The 23,730-nt window shown below is 40.9% G+C and overlaps 1 protein-coding gene across 2 annotated transcripts; it reads right to left on the bottom strand.

Moving 5' to 3' along the window:
* Positions 1-5,662: 5,662 nt before the first annotated feature.
* Positions 5,663-23,322, bottom strand: LOC308076008 (uncharacterized protein). 2 transcript variants are annotated; one of them, XM_080416061.1, is made up of 4 exons: positions 23,110-23,322; positions 18,292-18,376; positions 11,108-11,577; positions 5,663-5,733 (listed from the first exon to the last, which is right to left on the bottom strand). In XM_080416061.1, exons 3-4 carry the CDS (start codon positions 11,469-11,471, stop codon positions 5,726-5,728), a joined length of 372 nt encoding a protein of 123 aa, XP_080272187.1. In that variant the 5' UTR covers positions 11,472-11,577; positions 18,292-18,376; positions 23,110-23,322; the 3' UTR covers positions 5,663-5,725. The 2 variants fall into 2 exon arrangements, with proteins under 2 accessions (XP_080272187.1, XP_080272186.1); XM_080416060.1 differs by lacking the exon at positions 5,663-5,733 and having other exon boundaries at positions 10,105-11,577.
* Between the last annotated feature and the right edge of the window lie 408 nt (positions 23,323-23,730).

Genomic DNA, 23,730 nt, shown 5'->3' with positions numbered 1-23,730 from the left:
TAGCCCCATTTAGAACCTCTCCCTCCGCTATGTAGCCCCATTTAGAACCTCTCCCTCCGCTGTGTAGCCCCATTTAGAACCTCTCCCTCCGCTATGTAGCCCCATTTAGAACCTCTCCCTCCGCTATGTAGCTCCGAGATGAGGTCCTACGTGGCCCGGTGCCGTTTGAATTTTCCACTTTACATGTGTCTTACCCCTTTCTGCACATCGTATCCAAAAAGTTAAGGTTTTCTGAAATGCTCTCAGATGTTTGAAATTTTAACATACAATAAAATCTATCCAACGAGTTGAAAAAAGCGTTTAAAAATCTTCTCTCCTAAATGTTTTTAAGACATACCCGGAAGTTGCGCCCGTAGAGATAACATTACTGATTCCCTTACTGGTCAAATGTTGAATTGCACCTTATAATGCATAATATTATGGAACCGGCTGAGGAGAGAAGCTATTTAAATGCTTTTTTCAACTCGTTGGATAGATTTTATTGCGCACTAGAAGTTAAAACATCTGAGAGCATTTCAGAAAACCTTTACTTTTTGGATACGATGTGCAGAAAGGGTTAAGAAACATGTCAAGTGGAAAATGTGCGGATAATTTTCGGTCAAACGGCACCGACAAAGGAGGAACCTCATCTCGGAGCTATACAGCGGAGGGAGAGGTTCCGATTGGAGCTAGGTCCTGCTGCTGCTTCACTAGCATCCTTGGCCCTTCCACCTTGGAAGAGGTCTGGTAATTTTGCACATTTGGCTGCATCTTGCTATAGAAGTTTTATTTTCTTTATTCTTTTCTTTTGTGCACCACCCATTTCTTTCTCACCTGCCTTCTTTCTTTTCGAATTTTTTTCCCCTAGCTAATCCTTCACTTACTTACTCTGTGATCCATCTTCACCACAAAAAAAACAACTGATGGAATGGAAAGAGAAAGCAACCAAGGGAGCCAGTCAGATCTCAGCTAAATTTAGGAATACTCCAAGTATTGTACTTAAAGTACCAAACGTAGAAAGTACTCATTATGCAGAATATCCCATTTCACAAGTTCTCAAAGGTATGAAATGTATAAAAATCATTTGAAATAGCAGATCTACAAGCTCACAATGCGTCGCATCGTGACGCATTGTGAGCTTGTAGATCGGATATTTTCAAATGGCTGAAATGTATATAGGGCTGAAGTGGTTAATGTATGTTTTGTAATAATAATCAAAATGTAAGTTTTCAGATAATTTTAGTGGAGTAAAAGTGCAATATTTGACTCTGAGATGTAGTGGAATAGAAGTAAAAGTACTGAAAATTGGAAATACTACAATAAAACAAAAATACCTCAAAATTGTACAGTAAGGGGGGCACGGTGGCGCAGTCGGTAGTCGCCTCACAGCTAGAAGGTCCTGGGACGCTGTGGGCACTGGGGGGCGTGTTCTCTCCTCCGCGTCATCAGTGCCCATACCCTAGGTGGGGTTGGTGAAAGGGCCTTTTCTGTGTGGAGTTTGCATGTTCTCCCCGTGTCCCCTAGGGTAGTTAATACCCTCACAAAAACATGCAGTAATCCTGGTCTCTATACTGCCTCCCCCTGGTCAGCTGGGGCGTCCGATGGAGGGGAAAGGAACTGGTTGGAATATCTAGGCTCTCCCTAGGCTGGCAGAGGGAGTGTAGCGCCCAGGATTACTTAGACAATTGGAACTGGGTGAAAAAAATGGGTTACAAAATCGTGGGAAAAAAAGAAAAAAAAATACAGTACTTGAGTAAATGTACTTAGTTACTTTACACCACTGATCACGAGAGTGAGAAAACAGCCAGTACACAATATATGTCCCTTTCACATAGTTTATTTACCTCTCTACAGACAGAACAACGGACGCGTTACAACCTAACAGCTCTTCCTCAACGCCGTTTTCTCACTCTCAAGACTTTGTAAACAAAATAAATTCGAAGGGAGAGTTGACAAATAACTTAAATATTTGAAGTAATTTCACACTTTCAAGATATTCTATAGCCGATCTACAAGCTCACAACGCTTCACAATGCAATGTGTTGTGAGCTTGAAGATCTGCTATTTTACTATTTTGGGAAAATGTTTGACAACGTGTGAACATTTTTCAACGATTATGACGATAATGCTAAAAAAGTGCAATTATCTAAATTAATTGTGATTAGACGATTATGTGACAACATCGTACAACTAAAACTTTAATCCCCTGTGTGACTCATCGTGTTACAAACGGCAACTAAAGTGTTTCTTCTCCCGTGTGACTCCTCATGTGTATCTTCAGAGAAAACGTCCGGTTGAAGGTTTTTCCACAAACCGTACAAACAAAGGGTCTTTCCCCCGTGTGTATCCTCATGTGTCGTTTCAAGTCGTTCATCTGACCAATGCCTTTGCCACAGACAGGACAACTAAAGGGTTTTTCCCCGGTATGAGTCATCATGTGTTTCTTCAGATGGGAGTTGTGATTGAATCTCTGTTCACAGACCGTACAGATGAAGGGTTTCTCCCCCGTATGAATCCTCATGTGTTCCGTCAGGGCACTCTTTTGACCGCAGCCTTTGCCACACACCGTGCAAGTGAAGAGCGTTTCGCCGTGGGTACTCATGTGAGACTTCAGAATGGACCTACGATTAAAGCTTTTGCTACAAATAGTACAAGTAAAAGGTTTTTCGCCCGTGTGCGTCCTCATGTGTTGTTTTAGATCGCTGTTCTTAACACAGCCCATGCCGCACACCGTGCACACAAAGGGCTTTTCGCACGCGTGGATCTGCGCGTGCGTCTTCAGGTAAGCCTTGCGATTGAAACTTTTGCCACAAACCGCGCACGTGAAGGGCCTTTCGCCCGTGTGAGTCATCATGTGTTGCTTCAGATCGCTCCTCTGAACGCAGCCCATGCCGCAGACCGAACAAGTAAAGGGCTTCTCCCACGCGTGACGCTTCACGTGGGTCCTCAGCGTGTCCTTTCTTTTAAACGTTTTGCCACACTCTGTACAACTAAAGCTTTTCTTCCCCGTGGGGCGACCGCTGCTCGTGGAGTCGGTTTGTTCCGATGATTCCGGGTCCTGCGGAAGCTCGTCGCCGAAAGACGATCCCTGTCCCTCCGTGCGCTTCGTCTCGTGTGAGCCAAGTGCGTTTATGGTCTCCTCCCACTCATCGCTGTCTTCGGTGTCAGATTCAGAACAGTGTGAAGGGAGAAGCTGGTCATCGCTGGTTGGTTGTGACGTTCCACAGTCCTCTACATCAGCTTGTGTTTTCATGTGTTGAGTTGAGGTGCTGGCTACAGGCTCTGTCTCTCTGTTTTCACCATCATCATCATCTTCAATTTTCACGGCGAGTAATGTCCAGGTTGACCCGGTCGCCTCCTCTGGTCTTTGAAGGAGCTCCTCTTTAATCTGTGGAGGTTGTGGTTCCTCCTGGACCGGACTGGAGCTCCCCTCCTGCTGTTCAGGGGAAACCCCCTCTTCACACTCAGGGAGGTGCAGGAGATCTAGGAGAAAAAGAAGATTCAGAAGAGTAAAATTACCTTTAAATAATTAAATGGTAAATGGACTGCATTTATATAAAGCGCTTTGGAGAAATCGCTTTACAATGTATTTCACATTCACCCATTCAGTAGTTTTTTTTTAATTTTTTTTTATTTATTAGCACATTAACAATCCTGTATCTCGGCTCCTGTGTTTTACTATGTATTTTTGGCGAGACATGCTATGTTCAACTGGGTATAACAAGCGAACTGGAGGTTGCGATGACATTCTTTTTTCTCACGGAAGCACAGTGAAACCCTCTGTGATTAGCAACCATCAGGGGATCCATCATACTGGAGATACATATTGTGTGACTACTTGAAAAGGGTAAGAAAATAAAAAGAATCGCTGGCACAATACGCATTTAAAAAAAATAATTAATTGCCACTGAATGATTTAAGAGGGCTGATCATTTACAGAACATGCCAGGTGTTAAATTGCACTTTAAATCTTTCAACATCAAGTTGCCCTTCCATTCCCTAAAGGCTACCGCTGCTGGTTAATACATGCAGACAAATTAAATGATTAAAATAGCAAACACAATACTAGGGTATTTCTTTAGTTCTTACCTGAGGGAGCGGCGCTCCACACCTTACTAACTAGTAATGTCAACGTTGACCCATCAGCCTCCTCTGGTCTTTCAAGAAGCTCCTCTTGTTCCTCTTTAATCTGTGGAGGTTCTGGTTCCTCCTGGACCAGACTGGAGCTCCTCTCCTGTGGAGGTTCTGGTTCCTCCTGGACCAGACTGGAGCTCCTCTCCTGCTGTTCAGGAGAAACCTCCTCTTTACACACAGGGAGGAGTAGGAGGTCTAGAAGGAGGAGAGAGGAGGTAACATCAGCACAGAGCAACTCCATGTGTTTTCCCTTCAAGAGACAGATCAGCCTTTATCGTCCCAGAGGGATATTTGGTTTTCGAATATTTCAATATCCCGCCCCCAAATCGCTGTGATTGGTTTAGATGCGCAGAGGGAGTGTCAGAGCAGGAAGCCATGCCCATATATGTCTATGGCCATGCCAGTCTTAGACCTACGGATGCTTCAAAGGGTCATGCGTTAACGCGTCAATAACACGTTAACTTTGACAGCACTGATACATACATATATATATATATATATATATTTTTTTTTGTGTTTATGTAAGGAATCTCACTTGTCCCAGCCGGGTAAGGCCTTACACTAGGCCCCTGGGCAACACAGACATGGACAATAATATTTGCATAGGTGTGGGTGGGTGGGCAGCCTGACAAATCATGTGCCTTTGAGCAACACTGCCGCTGCTCCGCAAAAGAACCGTGCCGTCACCTTTTCCTGTACACCACTACAAAAAAAAAAAAAAAAAAAAAACCTAAGTCTCGCTAGACGAGATCGAAATCTTGAGATTTCAATCTCGTCTAGTGAGACTTAGTTTTTTTTTTTTTTTTTTTTTGCATAGTGTTCTGTCACTATGAACGTCAGATCTCACAAAAAAAAAGCTATTCAAATACGCGATCTAGCGCAAGGCCTATCCGCGCACGTTTTAAGCTGTGGTGGACCCGGGATGGAGTTATGACATTTTTCTACTGTACCATTCATCCTAAGATATCATAACATCATAGAAAAGGTAAGGAAACTTTAGTCCAAAATTCCCCTTTAAGACCTGAAGCCCATTCTACATGTCTCCTAAATCCCAACAGTATTCTGAAGGAAAAAAAAGTATGTTTCTATATCAGTGGTGCTCAATCTTTTTCATGTCAAGGACCCCCAAAATGATATGTATTTGGCCGCGGACCCCCATCTCAAAATTTTGTTCCTGGGGGTCCCAGAAGCAAAGATTTGTGTTAAAAAAAAGCTCACAACGCCTCGCGTTGTGAGCTTGTAGATCGGCCATTTTCACAATGTTTGCCTCTTTCTTATATTATTTGACTATTTGGCCAATGTTTTAATAGTATAGTTTCATTACTTTTGTTGCAGTAATAGTCTTCTTTTTTTTGTATTAAAAAGTTCTTCCCCCCTGGGTCTTAACCGTCCTTAAACTGTCACTTCACTGTCATCTGGGGACCCCCTCAAAATCATGTGGGGAAACCCCCTGGGGGTCCTGGCCCACAGGTTGAGAACCACTGATTTCTGTCTACTCACTCTGTGTCTTATTGGTGAGCTGTAGTGAGACAGTTCAGAAACCTGCCTACCAGTGACATCATCGATGTGGATTTCAAGCTAATAGAAACGACTCCCTTTCTCTTCCTGATAGTTAGCATGCTGAAACAGAAGACATTGTTCTGGCATTAATACAAATTAACACATATTAGAAAGTTTGACATTTTGTTTTAACACATTGTGTGCCAAAATAGCTATAACCGTTTAGTAGAATACAACTGTGGAGTGCCACGGTTGTATTGGCTTTTTATTTATTTATTCATTTTCCACAAGGGGGCGCTCTAACGCAACTTTGGAATCATCCACGGAGCCTGTGAAATGGAGAGGACGGATGTGAATCTTGTCCCAAAAACCTACCTCCCGTCCACTCCAATGAGAACTCCCTGAGAAAAAGCTTTATATCTCCATATCTTTTTACCGTGGTGGAAACGAGCCGTTTTCGATGGGCGATCACTCTGCAATGGAGGATCGCGTTAAAAATATTATTGATCCAGGCGTTAGTCGGGACCCTCCACCATCTTGCACGCATCCTTTGTTTACATCCGCGTCCTTGTCATGGCGTCTACAGCTCTAAACACATCAGCCTAAACGGTAAGAACACTGGCTCTAGATGTACCCTGTTTTAATAAACCTCTGGCACTTGATGTGTTAAACAAGACCAGGAGACCTGGTTCTGCCAGACCCAGAATAAATTCCTTTTCCTTTTATGCCCATGTATGGACGAAAGGGGGACGAAATTGGCTGACTCTATTCATCACTGTGATTGGCTAGCGAGACACATGATGACATTAATAACCTATAAATAGGATTATGCACTTCAAAAAAAAAAAAAAAAAAAATATTTAAGTGAGCTCCATCACTATGGGGGACGAAACTTGAACCCTCTTTTATGCCCATGTATGGACGAAATAGGGACAAAGCCTCATGTAGGCCGACCCCTTGGGTCTGGCAAATAGGCCAAACCAGCCTACTGATGATGTCACTGGTAGGCAGGTTTCTGAACCGCCCACAGCCCTCCTCTGAGACACAGAAGTAGACAGAAATGGTGTCATCTTATAATGAGCATTAGTGAGGACCAATTATATGAAGAGAAGGTTGAACATTGGTTGAATGTTAACAGAGTCTAATGGACAAAATGTTTTATTATAAAACGTTTCATTTGTAACAACTTGATCTCTCCTTTATTGAATTGCCTCGTTGCTGAAGTGTTGTTATACACATAAACCTGTTATACACATAAACCTGTTATACACATAAACCTGCCTTGCCTTACATTTGGCCGATAAGTGTATAATTAAGCACTTAACCCATTAAGACAGAGAACGCAACAGTGTGTCATTTTTAGATTTCTTTGGGCTATTCAAAAAATAGCAGATCTACAAGCTCATAGCGCGGCACCAAGTGCAGCGCTATGAGCTTGTAGATCTGTTATTTTAGAAAAATCGTTAAAATTTGTAGAAATCTTTGAATATATATATATATTTTTGTAGCGAACATTTTTAACTCAAATCTTTGCTTCTGGGGGGATTCTACAAATGTCTTATAAATCCTACAGTTTGTTTTTAAAAACGTATGTTGCTATATCAGTGACTATATCAGTGGTTCTCAAACGTTTTCATGTCAAGGACCCCCAAAATGATATGTATTTGCCCGGGGACCTCCATCTGAAAATATTGTGTTCCAGGGACCCCCCAGAAGCAAAGATTTGAATGAAAAATGTTCTCTTGAAAAGAAAATATATATATATTCAAAGATATGCAAATTTTCACGATTTTTCCAAAAATAGCAGATCTACAAGCTCATAGCGCGGCACTCGGTGCCGCACTATGAGCTTGTAGATCTGCTATTTTTGAATAGCTAAAGCAGGGGTCTTCAACCTTTTCAGGACAGGGACCCCCAAACTGATGGGGAGATGGAGCAGGGACCCCCTACCTCGTAGGGTAGGGGGGGCTACCACATATATTGTATATTTATGTATACAATTGTGTTTTATATTGCCTGCTCCTATACGCACCTGCCCCAGTAGGTGTGCAAAATAAAAATTCTCTACAAAATATGTATAAACATACCATGTTATTGTGCATTGTGCCTCCATTTGTCTGTTTGCTATGGATTCATGTTATGTTTAAAGACAATTTGACATTTTGGGGGAAAAAAGAAGGATATATATATATATTTTTTTTTAACAAAAATATTGTTTAATCAAACAACAATTTCGCGGACCCCCTGCAGTACCTCCGTGGACCCCTAGGGGTCGCGGACCCCCTGTTGAAGACCTCTGAGCTAAAGTATAAGATAATGGTTAAAAAGTGGTTACACAGATGCGTTCTCGGTCTTAATGGGTTAAATACATTGACTGTAAAACAATAACCACTGTTTCTATATATAAAATGATGACAAACAGAGAAATGAATGGTGTAGATTTTATTATGTGGTTATATCATGAGATAGCTTGAGCTTGTAGAAGCAGACACGGTACATTGATCAATCACCTCGTCGTCTGAACATGTTGAACATCAAACGAAAGCAAAGCATAACAACGGCATGTATGTCTACAGTATGTGTTTTACTTTTTACTCTGCTCTTTAAAGGACAACTTTGTTTTTTTACAACCAAGGTTTATGTTTTAGCTTGTAATTAAAGTAAATAAAAAGGTGATTGTTAAATCTTTTTCATGTATTGCTTTCTATAGTTTTAGCAATTTGCGGGATCTTTTTTTACAGTGGGCGGGGCATTCGGGCAGGAGGCTAAATATGTATATTTTTACACAATAACCCGGCGATGTCTTAATTATTATTTACAGTAGCTCTTCTCGCCTCCAATAACTCACATCTGACCACGGGACCTTTTTTATTGTGTAAAAAAAATGCCCGAATGTAAAAAAGATTGCGAAAATTGCTAAAACTATAGAAAGCAGTAAAAAAAAATGTTTTAACACTCATCTTTTATTTACTTTAGCTAAGCTAAAACATAAATCTTGGTTGTAAAAGAAACAAAGTTGTCCTTTAACTGACAAAGTTAAAACACTGTCTAAAGATGCCCTTTCGAGCGTTTTTTTTTACTAACCTTTGAATAAATCATGAATTTTTATCTCCAGTATGATGGATCCCCTGATCGCTTTAACCCATTAAGACCGGGAACGCCTCCGTGTCAATTTAACATTTATTTGGCTATTCAAAAAATAGCAGATCTACAAGCCCATAGTGCGGCACCGAGTGCCGAGCTATGAGCTTGTAGATCTGCTATTTTTTATTTATTTTTAACTCAAATCTTTGCGTCTGAGGATTCTACAAATGTCTTCTAAATCTCTAACAGTTTTTCTTTTTTAAACGTATGTTGCTATAACATCAGTGGTGCTTAAAACCTTTGTCATGTCAAGGACCACCCAAAATGATGTGTATTTGGCCGCGGACCCCCATCTCAAAACATGTTGTTCCAGGGACCCCCCCCAGAAGCAAAGATTTGAGTTGAAAATGTTCGCTTTAAAAAAATATATACTCAAAATTAGTGCTATGAGCTTGTAGATCTGCTATTTTTTTAATAGCCCAAAATAAATGTTAAAATGACAAGAGATGCGTTCCCGGTCTTAACTCTTTCACTGCCAGACTTATTTCAGACTGTGTCGTCCCAGTGCCAGGAAAAAGGTGCATTTTTCCTCTGTTTGTTTTTTAACATTGAAGTGAATGGAGCAGCAATTTTTTGGATAGCGTTATCTCCTAGTTCCTTTGAGATAAACCAAAAAAAAAAAGACCAAAAAAATCTGAAAAATTCAAAAAAAATTATATTTTCGTCTTTCCGTCATTGGCCATGATAGCCATAGAGCCATCGGACGGGAATTCCCGTCCGGGGCAGTCAAAGAGTTAATGGGTTTAAAGACGTATCGTTGTGGGCAGGTGAATGTAGGTCGTTTTCGCCAAAAAGCAACAGAAAGAAGAGAAAAGGCCATTTTCGTACATATATAGACCGCCGAAGTCTGACGTCATTTACACATCCTTTGTTTTTCTACCTGGTTCGCAGTTTTCCACCCCCGTTCTGAATCCCATAGACGTATTTAATATCGCGTCAAATAAGAACTGTGTTCCAAAAATAAACAAATGACCACGGCGGGTTGACTCTTATGGATATGAAGCATCAACTGACGGTGAGAAAACGCTAATGTTACTTCCGCCGAATTAGTTACATTTTCGCCAGAAACAGACTGTATCAAATATAAGTGACTGACTATCATAAACGATACAGAACCTCCTCCCTGACAATAACGCCGACACGCGGTGTTTATTTTTGGACCACAATTCTTATATGAGACGATTCTAAGATGACCCAATGTTATTCTCCATAGAGAAATTACTTCCGCAAACCTGGGGATGAACGAGTGACGTCAGGACTTCGGTGCTCTATAGCGTTTGTATTTGTTGATGACATGTATTATTGTGTACATTTTTGTATGCTACGTTGATGAATTTAATACATAGGACCACAACGGAAACAAGTCCCCCTTTCTACTTTTAACACATTCCCCGCCATAAACGGAGATCTTCGTCATTTCAAATCCAACCGTTGACCGCCATTGTGTTTAATTACACAAGAGGGCGCTCTAACACAACTTAGAAACGATCAAGAAATCAAAACCAAAAGCAAGCGAGGCTGATGTTCTTGAGAGATTACTCGCACGCTAACTTGGTGGCAGTCAGGAGCAATGCTCAGGCAGTGAATTTCATCTTCAGACAGACAATGACGGCCCGCAACTGGCAGGAGAAATAGAGAACGGAAGAATAAAAAATAAAAACACACATTTAATGGGTACCTGTCCAACGGGGGCAAGTAAAAGACGGGTTTTACTTGCCCGCAACCTTTTTTTTGCGTGCCCCGGGCAATCGGGCAACCACTGAAGTCGAGCCTTGCCCCGTGTGAGTCTTCATGTGCGTCTTTAAGTTGCCGTTTCGACTGAAGCTTAGCTGACAAACCGTACAAGTGAAAGGTTTTTCCCCTGTATGAGTCCTCATGTGTTTCTTTACATTTGTACTATCATTAAAGCATTTGTCGCACAGAGAACAAGGAAAGGGTCTTTCCCCCGTATGAATCCTCATGTGTGTCTTCAGGTCATAATTTCGACTGAACCTTTGATCACAAACTAAACAATTGAAGGGCTTTTCCCCGGTATGCGTCCTTATGTGCGTCTTCAGATGATCATTTCGACTGAATCTTTGCTTGCAGACCGAACAAATAAAACGTTTTTCCCCTGTGTGAGTCCTAATGTGCGTCTTCAGATTAACATGTTGATTGAAGGTTTTATCACAAATCGTGCAACTAAAGGGTTTTTCCCCTGTGTGAGTCCTCACGTGTCGTTTCAGATCGCCAAACTGACCGAAGCCTTTGCCACACGCGGTACAAATAAAGCTTCTCTTCCCCGTGTGACTCCTCGTGGGCGGAGTTTCTTTGAACGTTTCCAGGTCCCCCGCGTTCTCCTCACACTCACCAATGTCTTCGACCTGGACTTCCACTTCGGTGGGAGAGAGGAACTGGCCATCGCCACCGGTCGTCTGTAATGTTCCGCAGTCCGCTGCATCAGCTTCCGTTTCCGTCACGTGTTCGGTCGAGGTTCCAACGTCTACGACTTGGACTTCGACTCCGGTGGCAGATTCAGAACAGTGTGAAGAGAGGAGCCGGCCATCGATGGTCGGTTGTGACGTTCCACAATCCTGTACATCAGCCGAGGCGATGGCCAGAGGCTCTGGCTCGCCGATTTCTCCACCATTTTCAATGTTCACCAATAGTATCGTCAGCGTAGTCATTTCGGCCTCCTCCGGTCTTTCAAGGAGCTCCACTTGTTCCTCGTTCATCTGTGGAGGGGTTGTGGTTCCTCCTGGACCCAGACTGGGGCTCCTTCTCCTCCTGCTGTTGCTGTTCAGGAGAAACCTCCTCCGTACACAGGGAGGTGCAGGAGATCTAGGCAAAGAGATAAGATGAGAGTTAATTACTAAATGTGTTTGTTCCCCCTTCTTGTAGTTAAAGGCAGGTCAGATCATTTAAAATGCTGGATATCCAAATAAATGTGGGGGGAGGGGGGGGGGGGGACAGCACTTAAGTTATAATTTGGCTTTTTCATACATTATAAATATGTTTTATTAAAGGTAGGGTAAGTGATTTTCTTTGGTTAAAATAAGTGTTAAATAGTTCTATAATCTGATAGTACTCGTTGCTTTAGAGTGTTTGTTCAGTAAAAGGAGTCTTCATGTCTCTCCAGCTCTTTATTAAACAGAAAAATGCATTCTCAGGTCGGGATACCGATTTTATCCAATCAGGAGAGAGAACTCAGACAGGATACAGATTAAACGAGTGCAATTGGATGTGATGACACAAATAAATGAGCAGACAAAATTGCAACTGGAACACTATAGAAGCTGATAAACGGGTACTACATTTTCCCACCTACCTGAACATTTATTTTCTTATATTAAAGACCTGGAGAGATTGGGAGACTCCTGTTACTGAACAAACACTCTATATAGCAATGACTACAATCAGAATATAGTGCTTTAACCTTTTAACAAAAAAACGTTTTGTTTTAACCAAAAAATATCACTTACCCTATACCTTTAAAAGTCTGAATAGTCTGGAGTTGAGATGGAAGGAGGGTCATCTGCACTGCCACCACCAGCATCTTAAGGGCTCTACGCGCTCCAGTTGTAGTCATCCACTAGTGTCGGGTAGCCAGACAACTATTCCATAATTGTAACATCCGTGACCATGCGTTAAGCACTTTACATTTGAAATCTGAACGTTTATGTAGATGTACGGGGGCTGTAAATGAAGAAAGTCCAAACACCAGGTTGCAGTTCAGGCAAGACACTCGCCACAACGAGCTAACGAGGCTATGCCATCTAGCCTAGCTACACGTTGTGGAATACAGTGGAATACTTCCATACAAACGAGCGGCCTGTTTAGCTGAAAGGTTGGTATAGCTCAAAATGGGGGGGGGTCAAACACACGGAGGAAAATGAATAATGAATAATCCTTTTTCTGCTGAGCAGATCAGAGCAACTTTTAACCCTACTGTATGCATCAGCTATTTGAAAATAGCAGATCTACAAGCTCACAACGCGTCGCATCGTGAGCGATGCACTGTGAGCTTATAGATCTGCTATTTTCAAATAAAATCTTGGGGGCTAACTTATAATAACAATACCTGGCAACACTGGCTCGGCTCAGTGAAATCGGAGTACAATGCCTAGCTAGCGACCAATCGAAACTCTATGCAAATCTCGGCCAAGTGTCTCTCCACCCCCCGAAGTAACACAGAGACTCGCTCAAAAGCAGCATAGTAGAGCCTACTTTGCCCTACAAATGTAACCATTTAATGATTCTCCCACGACTATATTTTGCAATAGAAACCTTCTTTAACATTCGAACTGAGTTAATATGAAAAAAAAATCGAAAAACACAAAAAAAACGAAGTAAATTTCACATTTTTACTCTGTTTCCACAGACGTGACTTGGGGAAGCTCTTACCAGTAGGGATCACATATATAGAGTCTGGAACTAGACCTCCCGAGATCCGAGAGAGGAAGCTGGCACTTCCGTTCACGAAAACATGTTTTAAAACATCTTTACATTTTATTTTTTAATTTCCATTTCTGCTCAGCATCAAGTTATATATGCTTAGATGATTTTGATTTATATCAGGATACATTTGCACGTCTGTAAAGACTAAACGGAAGTGGGGAGGAGGCTTCACATCTGCTTGATATTTTAATGATGATCAGAGCGTCCGAGTCCCAGACTGTATGGACCGGAAACATTTGAACATTGTGGGAGGCGACAGTCTGGCCACGCGAGACTAGTCATCCACCGACCCACCGCGGTGAGCGGAATACTACAAACCGACGTCACTGAGTCTGGGTGTTATGCGTCTCACCGGTCACCTCAGCACACCTACATGTTTTTACTCTTAACACATTGCCTGCCAAAAACGTTTTTAAAACGTTAAAAAAAATAAGAAATCACACCCAGTGTGAAGTGGGTGGTGTCTTGCTAGCTAATCACAATACTGAATGTGTGATTCACTTTAAAAAAAAACATAAATGTGTTTTTTTTAAAGTGCATAGTCCTATTTATAGGGCTATGCACATGTGTCATGTTTCACTAGCCAATCACAGTCCTGAATAGACTGTGATTGGCCAATCACGGTGCAGGGTTAGGGGGTACACTGGTGGCCAATCACAGCGCAGGATTTGGTGAGCAAATATCCAAACCTCACATATAGGGGCGGTTTCACCGCCCAAAAATAAAAAAAATCAGAAGCAGAAGATAACGTGATCCAAAGATGTTCTGCTCCATTCACTTCCTGGTTAAAGTATTTGGGAAATATTCTGTATCTCGGCTCCTGTGTTGCTGTGATGTATTTTCAACGGCGTATAACAAGCGAACGGGAGGTCGCGTTTTTTTTCTTTCTTTTTTTCTGCGGAAGCACAGTGAAACCCTCAGTGATTAGCAACCATCAGGGGATCCATCATACTGGAGATAAATATTCTGTGACTACTTGAAAAGGTAAGAACATCGTTAAAAATGCTGGCAGAGGCTGCAGCCTGTTTTAGAAAACCCCTGGCAGTGACATTACATTACAGTCATTTAGCAGACGCTTTTATCCAAAGCGACTTACAATAAGTACATTCAACATAGGTAGGGAACGAAGCTACTAATCACCAGAAGTATTAAGTGCATTGCATGTGTTAAGTACTAGGCTCGTGCCAACTCTCTCACGTTGTTGGCCGCTAAAGACGGTATAGGATGCATTCTTTCAGACCAGCAGTGTTGATTTTGTCAGCAAATTTTGAATTAGTTTTAGTCCTAATCTTTTGAATTAAATTCCATTTAGTTTTAGTTCCAGGGAGTGACACTCCCTGTGCTGCCACTGGCTCCACATTTGTTTAATATCTGTGTTATATTTCACATACATTTATTGTATCCTTATGTTTTCTATTTACCTACAATGAGTCTGTAAGGGGCCAAGACACCATCACACCAGAATGAAATGTTTGGAACGGGGGGAGTCTGGTGCAACGCTCAGGTCCTGGACCTGGTAAGACGGAGGAGGAGCCCGGCCAGGAGGCCATCCACAGAGCCTAGTCCCTCCACGTGCCAGAGCCTCTCCTCTCCCCCATTCCTGGCAGAGTAGTTTCGGACAAGCGTATTGAGTGGCCCTGTCTTTCCCTATTTAGGACTGACCGTGGGTAGCTACCTGGGACGTAAGTCGGGGCTTTGATCAACCCTGGCTGGGTCACCTGGGCGAGGGTGTATGTTGCGAGACCCGAAACATTCTATGACCCCAGGCTACAACACTGATGATACGTCCCAGGTGCATCCATGTGATGTTTTTTCGTTATAAGGATAAATCCCTCTTGTGGCTGTTTTGGGTATTTTGGTTAAATATGTAACCCAGTCCAATGCTTTCGATCATCATTGAAGTAGTAACAGGTGTGACAGTGCAATCACAGTAGTAAGTAGCAGGTGTGATACTTTCCACAGTCACAAGTAACCGAGTCTCACTGCTGCAGCCACACAGTTTTGTTTTCTCCTGCCTACACACTGTTCTTCTGTTCCACATAGAGCCTTGGAAAATATTGTCTTTTTACGGATATAAATCTGACATTCTTCAAGTAAAGTTCAAGAAAAGTTACGCCTTGTCCTCTGTCTAGTACTGTACAGATCCATGGTATAAGGGCAGAATACTCCCTGTCGATCGAGCCAACAGTGCCGGAGATTAGCAGTTCTCAGACACACGGAAGGACGGACGGACGGGGGGAAAACATAGTCTGGGCCACGCCTTCGGCCTGGCGGAGACGATAAATACATAAACGGGTACAGATTCATATCCCATAGATCAGGGGTGATGCAACTTTGATGATGCAGAGGGCCACTATATTTCCACACTCACACCAGAGGGCCTCTGTCGGGCAGACACCTCTTCTACCTCATCTACATAGTTTAACTTTTTTCGTAAATGAATGCCATACTTCACCATTCTGTCACACAGAAGTAACACAAATAGCCAATCTACGAGCTTGTAAATCTGCTAATTTTGAATTGTGTACCCGATTTTTTTTTTTTTACTTTTGTTTAATTGGAATCCTGAAAAGCTACATTTGTATTTAATTTCAAATGCATTTAGTTATACTTATGTTAACTTTTTGATCTTAAAGGGATATTTCACTTTCAAAAAAACTTTGGGTCATTTTATGGTCTACTCAGGCTTCTGTGAGCCCCGCCCCCAGACCGTTTATAAGTTGCTTGATTCAGCATTCAGATATTTGATATTCATTTTATCAGGCACGCCCCCTTCCTATACAAACCCATTATAACTTCAAACTCCATTTTTAACATGTTAGAATAATCAAAAACACCCGTCCTTGGTTCTGGTGACTCACCCTGCCCCCCTAATGCGTGAGGGGGCCGTGTTTTTTCGATTACTTTTTTCATTTATTTTTAATATTTTTTTTTTGAAAATGAAAAAAATTAAATACAATAAAAGATACTATGTATTTTTTGGCTGAGACGTGCTATTTTCAAAGGCGTATAAAATGTAACGGGGAGGTCGCGATGACTTATTATATATATTATTTTCAATAATATATCAGTATTCTGATATTAACATGCGGGCCGCATTAAGTGAAGGTGGGGGCCGCATGTGGCCATAGATCATAGGTCTTCAACAGAGGGATTACTACAGGGGTCCGCTGTGGGGGTCCACTGGCCCAAGGGTTCAATAGTATAGACCACCAGTGGTGGAAAAAGTACTCAAATGTTTTACTTAAGTAAAAGTATCAATACTGCAATGTAGAGGTACTCTGTTACAAGTAAACGTCCACCAGTACAAAAGTATTGGTATCAAAATGTACTTAAAGTACCAAAAGTAAAAGTACTAAAATGTTTGAATATAGCCGATCTACAAGCTCACAACGCGACGGTTTGTTTTGGTTCAAAAACATCACTGTCTACCAAAACAAACAGTGAAAAAACACCAAAATACAGCGAGAAGACCATGTGTTTCTGCAGGGAAACAAACACCACACTGCAGAAAAAATCTTTTTTTTTTTCCTTCATGAACCAATAGAACCCCAGCATCCCTATTCTGGGGGAAACATTCGCCAAAAATAGCTCACAACACGTTGCAGCGTTTAGATCGGCTATATTCAGCAATATTGGTGTAGAGGGAAAAAAAGAGCACACCAAGTAAGGGAGCCAACGGTAAAGTTTGCTAAATATGAAGGGTATAAATGGTTAAATGTTTGACAATACACAATATGAATCTAACAAATGAATAGAAAATATTTACACAATACTGATGATATTGCTGTCAAACAAGTCTATGAAGCCATCCATACAATCTATGAAAAGGTTTACTCTAAAATAATATACAATATAGTGCTGGTCCTTGCTTCATCTCTGTCAGCTAAGGGGTCCTTTGCCTGAAAACAATTTGAAGACCCTTGTTCTTTAGCAATGATTACTATCACAATATAGAGCTATTTAAAACTGTTACTGAACAAACACTCTATAGTAATGATTACTATCACAATATAGAGCTATTTAACACTGTTACTGAACAAACACTCTATAGTAATGATTACTATCACAATATAGAGATATTTAATCTATAGTTTACTGAGACACTACACTGTCTCTGTGTATTCTATGATCCTATAGTTTACTGAGACACTAAACTGTCTCTGTATTCTATGATCCTATAGTTTACTGAGACACTAAACTGTCTCTGTATTCTATGATCCTATAGTTTACTGAGACACTACACTGTCTCTGTATTCTATGATCCTATAGTTTACTGAGACACTACACTGTCTCTGTATTCTATGATCCTATAGTTTACTGAGACACTACACTGTCTCTGTATTCTATGATCCTATAGTGTGATAATGATATAGAATGTATTGAGATAATAATTATTCTGGAATTGGTCGCTTTCATTGCTGTTTCCTCAGCAGAAAACCATCCGTTCCTTTTCTTTTTTTATCCCATGATTTTGTAACCCTTATTTTTCACCCGGTGCCAATTTTCTAAGTGATCCTGGGCGCTACACTCCCCTCACCAGCCTAGGGAGGTCAGGGCCGAGCTCATGCCTCCTTCAATGCATGAGAGCCAACTGACCTTCTTGTCACCTGACAGGGGAGAGTTTCCCTGGTTGGACGTAGCGCGTTGAAGGAACACGTTATTCCAACCAGTTCCTTTCCCCTCCATCAGGCGCCCCGGCTGACCAGGGGGAGGCAGTATAGTGACCAGGATTACTGCATGTTTTTGTGAGGGTATTAACTACCCTGAGAGACACGGGGAGAACATGCAAACTCCACACAGAGTAGGCCCTTTCACCAACCCCACCTCGGGTATGGGCACTGATGACGCGGAGGAGAACACACGCCCCCCAGCGCCCACAGCGTCCCCGGCGGGAATCGAACCCAGGACCTTCTAGTGTCCTGTCAACTATGTATCTTTCAAGCAGGCGTGATTCAGCCAATGGAGACAGTTGGGGGCGGGGTTTGCCCACCAGTCCTGTACGTTCCCAAATCACGCCTCAGTGCCGTGCTATGAGCTTGTAGATCTGCTATTTTTGAATAGCCAAAGCCAATGAATAAAGAGCGTGTGCTTTACCTGGGAAGAAGAGAAGCTCAGTCTGGTCTGGGTTCGTCTGGAGGTGGTGAGGAGAAGACATCTACTGTGAGATCAGATCTTCAACCTGAGAGGCAGAGGGGAGGAAGGAGAGAGAAAATGATGAGTTTCATCAAAATGATAATGTTCATTTGAGCAAAAAAGCATTATTTTACACTTTGGCTATTCAAAAATAGCAGATCTACAAGCTCTTTTTTTTTTTTTTAATCGTGAAAATTTGTGCAAATCTTTGAATATATGTTTTTTTAAAGGGAAAATGTTTAACTCAAATCTTTGCTTCTGGGGGTCCCTGGAACAACATATTTTGAGATGGGGGTCGGCGGCCAAATACATATAATTGTGGGGGTCCTTGACATGAAAAGGTTTGAGCACCACTGATATAGAAACATACGTTTTTCAGAAGAAGAAAAAATGTCATTTGTAGAATCGTCTTCAGGTCTTATTGGGTTAAAAAAAAGGGGGAAAAAATACAATTATTATTATTATTAAAAATGACGTTAGTAACTTTTTGTTCACTTGGTTAATAGCATATTTCTGTAGAAGCAGAATCAAGAATATTTAATTCTTCAGAGGAGAGAGTGAGGACGTGTGTTTGTGGCTACTATGGCTGCACTGGTCTGCATTCTGGCCAGTGTTGCCAAATCTGTTTATTATAAGCAACTTTGGGATTGTTTTTCTGCAAAGTAGATTGTAAACATTGGGGGTCCTTGCTCTTGGCATGACAATGTTTGAGAACCACTGCTCTAAAATAGGGCTGTCAAACGAATATTCGATATTCTAATATTATTCGAATATTGGGAAAATATGTATATTCGAATATGAAAATTAATATTTGAATAAAAATGAAATGATTATTTGACAGGGACAATACAAAAAACAATGTATGAAGTTATAAAAAACAAACAAAATATATGTTTTATTGGATCCGAGCACTCGATACATTGTTTTTGTACTGTTTCTGACAAAATAAATATACATTTTTTAAAAAATGGAAAAAAATATATATAATTTGTTTTATAATAATAATAATAATATTCGAATATATTTGAATATCTGCAGATTTCTAAGACCAATATTCGAATATCATTTCTGCGGAAAGTTGACAGCCCTAAAAGTTTGACTGACCAGTCTAAACACTATAAAATAAAAAAATGAAATATATAATCTGTACATTGAAACTATACAAACTCTAGGATTCCAGATCTACACATGAACCTCAGTCTCAACAACATGCTATGATCTAAATCACAGTTTAACTTCAGATTCTTCAGAAGGAGAAATAGAAAGATTACGGAACAAAACAAAAACAGCATCATTGTTTCTCATCTCTCATCACAGCTTTCTTGTAGCCTCCAGACTGTAAATAAAAGCAGTGGTTCTCAACCAGTGGTCCAGGGACCACAAGTGGTCCTTGAGGGGGTTCCAGGGGGTCCCCAGTTAAATGATAGATATTTAGGAACCAAATGGACCCTTATCATAAGGGTCTTATGTGTTTCGAGTCTGTAACTGTGAGAGTGTACAAATGGAACCAAATGGACCCTAACGGGTCCATTTGGTTCCATTTGGACACTCTCACAGTTAAACTAACATTGATTTTACAAAATAAATTGGGGCCCCAGAAATAGAAATGTCATTAAATGGGGGTCCGTAGCCTCTAATGCATGTCAAACTGGGGGGTCCTTTAAATTAAAATGGTTGAGAATCACTGCTAGAGCCTTAAAATCTTCTCTTATGGGGGTCTCTGGTATATCTTTTCTAATAAGTGTCAATTTGGGGGTCCTTGACATGAAAAGGGTTGAAAACCACTGATAAAAGTAATTGATTGATTGATTGATGTACTTTATTTAGTAAGACATGAGAACAACAGTACATGGAAGTACAAATTCACAATACAAGGTCTACTAAACTGGAAGACTCATTAAGCACTGAGCTTGTTTAAGATGAGATCCCCATACACACAAATCATGATGACATATAAGAGACAGACAGATATACACACTACCAGAGGTGGGGACTTGGACTCGAGACTCGAGACTCGACTTGGACTCGAGTCCCGATTTTGATGACTTTAGACTTGCTTGACCAAATCAAAAATAGACTTGGACTTGCTTGGGACTTGAATGCCAAAGACTTGAGACTTGACTTGACTTGAACGCTAAAGACTTGAGACTTGACTTGACTTGAGCCCTCTTGACTTGAAAATTCAAGTCTTTTCAAGTCACTTTCAAGTCACTTAAGCAAGCCAAAAATGTTTAAAAAGTGTGCATCAACTATAATGTTATTAGTCAGAAATCCCGGCCGTCAGTGACACCTAGGGCGCTATTCCAGGTTTCATTTGAACAAACCACAAATTACGGATTTCGGAATAGGCAAGAGGCGTTTCCCCGCAAAATTCGGTATTCTATGGCACCCCCCTCACCCGCCAAACACCTGAGCTACCCGTTACATTATGCATAGGTGTGGTTTGGTCGTTACAATGATAAAACCAATCACCGTGCCAGAAGCCATTGCCTTTAAGAGAAGACTGCGCTAGCCGTCATCCCCGATCCAATATATGCTCTAGCCTATCTACCTGTCTGCACTGTTGCCTGGTCTGATTATTATAAGCCACACTGGGCTTGTTTTCCTTCTTTATTTTTATTTTATCCAAATACATTTTTATATTAATTTGTAGCCTATTGTGTTCACAATAAGCTTGTCATATTAGTCAGATCCCCAAGAGTATATGAAAGCCATTTAAAATAGTTATATATTCTTACACAGCTGATGCCAAATAATTAATCAACAGGGCAGCGCAACGCAAAAGTAGGTCAAATCAATCACTGTCTTGTCATGACGCAGCAGCAGAGAGCCCCCTTTAAAGTTTAAACCATAACATGACATAAATAATCGATCTTCAGAGCTTTCTTCATGTCTTTTTCACCTCAAAGTAAATGTTGGATTATTTCTTCAACTGATAGCACAGGCAGCGGCCAGTAGAAGGTAACATTGGATGTGATTTCTCCATTGCAAAAATGATTACGGTTATTCTATGAAACATATATTTCATAGAATAACCATAATAATTTTTAAAATGGTTACTATACAGAACGTCATACAATCAGCTTTCAGGTTATGGTATGAAGAGAGAAAAAATATGTACAAGAGAAGAAAAAAAAGGGGAGGGGGGGTTGGGGGGGGGGGTAGGTTAAGACTCAGACGGGGCTATTTTCAAATTGCAGCCTCTTGAAGGTGTATCTTTAGGGCAGTTTTGAAAGTGAGTAGGGTTTTACACTCCTTTACTCCTTTTGGTAGGGCATTCCAACATTTTTCTTGAATAGCATGAGAACGAGTTCATTCCCTTTGTTGAGCCAAATCTGGGTTGAACATGATTCGTGGAGCTGCCTCTGGTGTTATGATCGTGGACTTCATTAACGTTTTGGAAGTATTTAAATCAAACCAAAATGAGTAAATTTAGAGACTGTAGTTGTAGCAGAGAATGAGAGCATTCTGAAACCAAGTGAAACACCATAACTGCATCAAAAGTAATCAACACACTATTAGTCCATGAGCCAGAGCCCCAAAATTGAGCAATGATTATCGAAAGAGTGGGCAAAACCATACCTATATTAAATTGTTCATAGGGTCAATACGAGTAAATAAATATATGATAACCTCTCCACAGGAGCAGCTTTTTCATAGTTATCACACATTTTGTTATTTTCCCCATACGTACGACAGGTGAAAAAAATGACAACATTTTAAAAAGAGTTATCATAATGAAACTTCCTGAGTTGATTACTTACATGAAGACAATGATTTATCGTATTACAAGTTTTCTGAAATTGTATATTTAAATATGCAAATTAGGCATTTAGTCCATGAGCCAGAGCCCCAAAATTGAGCCAGATATTGAATATTCCCTCGTTAAAAACCTTTGACTCCAACATCTTAACAAAATGAAATAAGTATGTTGACTCTGGCTTTGTCCAATGTTCCAGTGTTGATTCTGGAAAGTTATGCAAATTCAGGCATATTTTCCTAATGCCTAATTTGCATATTTAAATATACAATTTCAGAAAACTTGTAATACGATAAATCATTGTCTTCATGCAAGTAATCAACTCAGGAAGTTTCATTATGATAACTCTTTTTAAAATGTTGTCATTTTTTCACCTGTCATGTATGTGGAAAATCACAAAATGTGTGATAACCATGAAAAAGCTGCTCCTGTGGAAAGGTTATCATATATTTATTTACTCGTATTGACCCTATGAACAATTTAATATAGGTTTGGTTTTGCCCACTCTTTCGATAATGAAATCTTGTCTGGCTCATGGACTAAATATTATAGAAACTGGTCACACATTGTGGCCTAATAGTCAAATAATTGGAAAATAGCAGATCTACAAGTTCACAGTGCATATCAGGGTGGGGGGTCCCCAGTTTAAATAGGATTATATTAGGGGGTCCCCAGTTTAAATAGGATTATATTAGGGGGTCCACAGTTCAAATATGATTATTTTGGGGACCCCCTAGCCCCATTTGGAAGCGGAGGGAGAGGTTCCAAATGGGGCTATAGGGTCCCCAGTTCTAATATGATTATTTTGGGGGGTCCCCATAGCTCTGGTCCATAGCCTTAGAAGGAGTTCTCGGGCTATGGACCAGAGGGGGTCCCCAGTTCAAATATGGTCCTTTTCCCTGAATGAAAGGATAAATAAAGGATAAATAAAGGATAAATAAAGGATAAATAAAGGATAAATAAAGGATGAATAAAGGATAAATAAAGGATAAATAAAGGATAAATAAAGGATCACCGACCTGCTGGAGGGTTTGGATCCGCCCTGGAGGCCACAGTGTCCGGGGAGGAGAAGACCACCGACCCGCTACAGCCTGTTAGCAGCTAACAGGCTAACACACCCTCTCTACAGATACAGTAGAGGTGTTGTTGTTGTCATGGTAACGTAGTAACAGCGTTAATGATCTAATTAACTGTTTAAATGACGGTTTGTTTTTATTCTGTCTGTCGCTACGAGCTGCAGGTCTGTTGTGCCGTAAAGAGGTTCGTTCTATTGTTTATGTGTGCTGCCAATGCTGCCGTAAGGCGGATGTGTAGTGTCGTAAAATGTCGCATGCTCTGTGTGTGTGTGTGTGTGTGTGTGTGTGTGTGTGTGTGTGTGTGTGTGTGTGTGTGTGTGTGTGTGTGTGTGTGTGTGTGCGTGTGCGTGTGTGCGTGCGTGCGTGCGTGTGTGTGTGTGTGAGTGTGCGCTTCTGTCTGTCTGTTATGGTGGCATTTGACAAATAATGTTATGATGAATCCTTTGAATATTATTCAAGTTGTAATTAATAATTCCAATTAAGGATCATTAACCATCATGGTGTAGCATATCACTCAACCCCAGAGTCAGTATTGGTTGATTGATTGATTGATTGATTGATTGA

This window comes from Gymnoscopelus braueri (assembly GCF_963280865.1).
Source record: "Gymnoscopelus braueri genome assembly, chromosome: 2".
Classification (NCBI taxonomy): Eukaryota; Metazoa; Chordata; class Actinopteri; order Myctophiformes; family Myctophidae; genus Gymnoscopelus; species Gymnoscopelus braueri.
This window is presented reverse-complemented; position numbering and strand designations above follow the sequence as displayed.

Excerpts from the sequence above, each read along its gene's own strand:
- LOC308076008 (XM_080416060.1), bottom strand. The coding sequence starts at position 11,471 with ATGAACGAGGAACAAGTGGAGCTCCTTGAAAGACCGGAGGAGGCCGAA.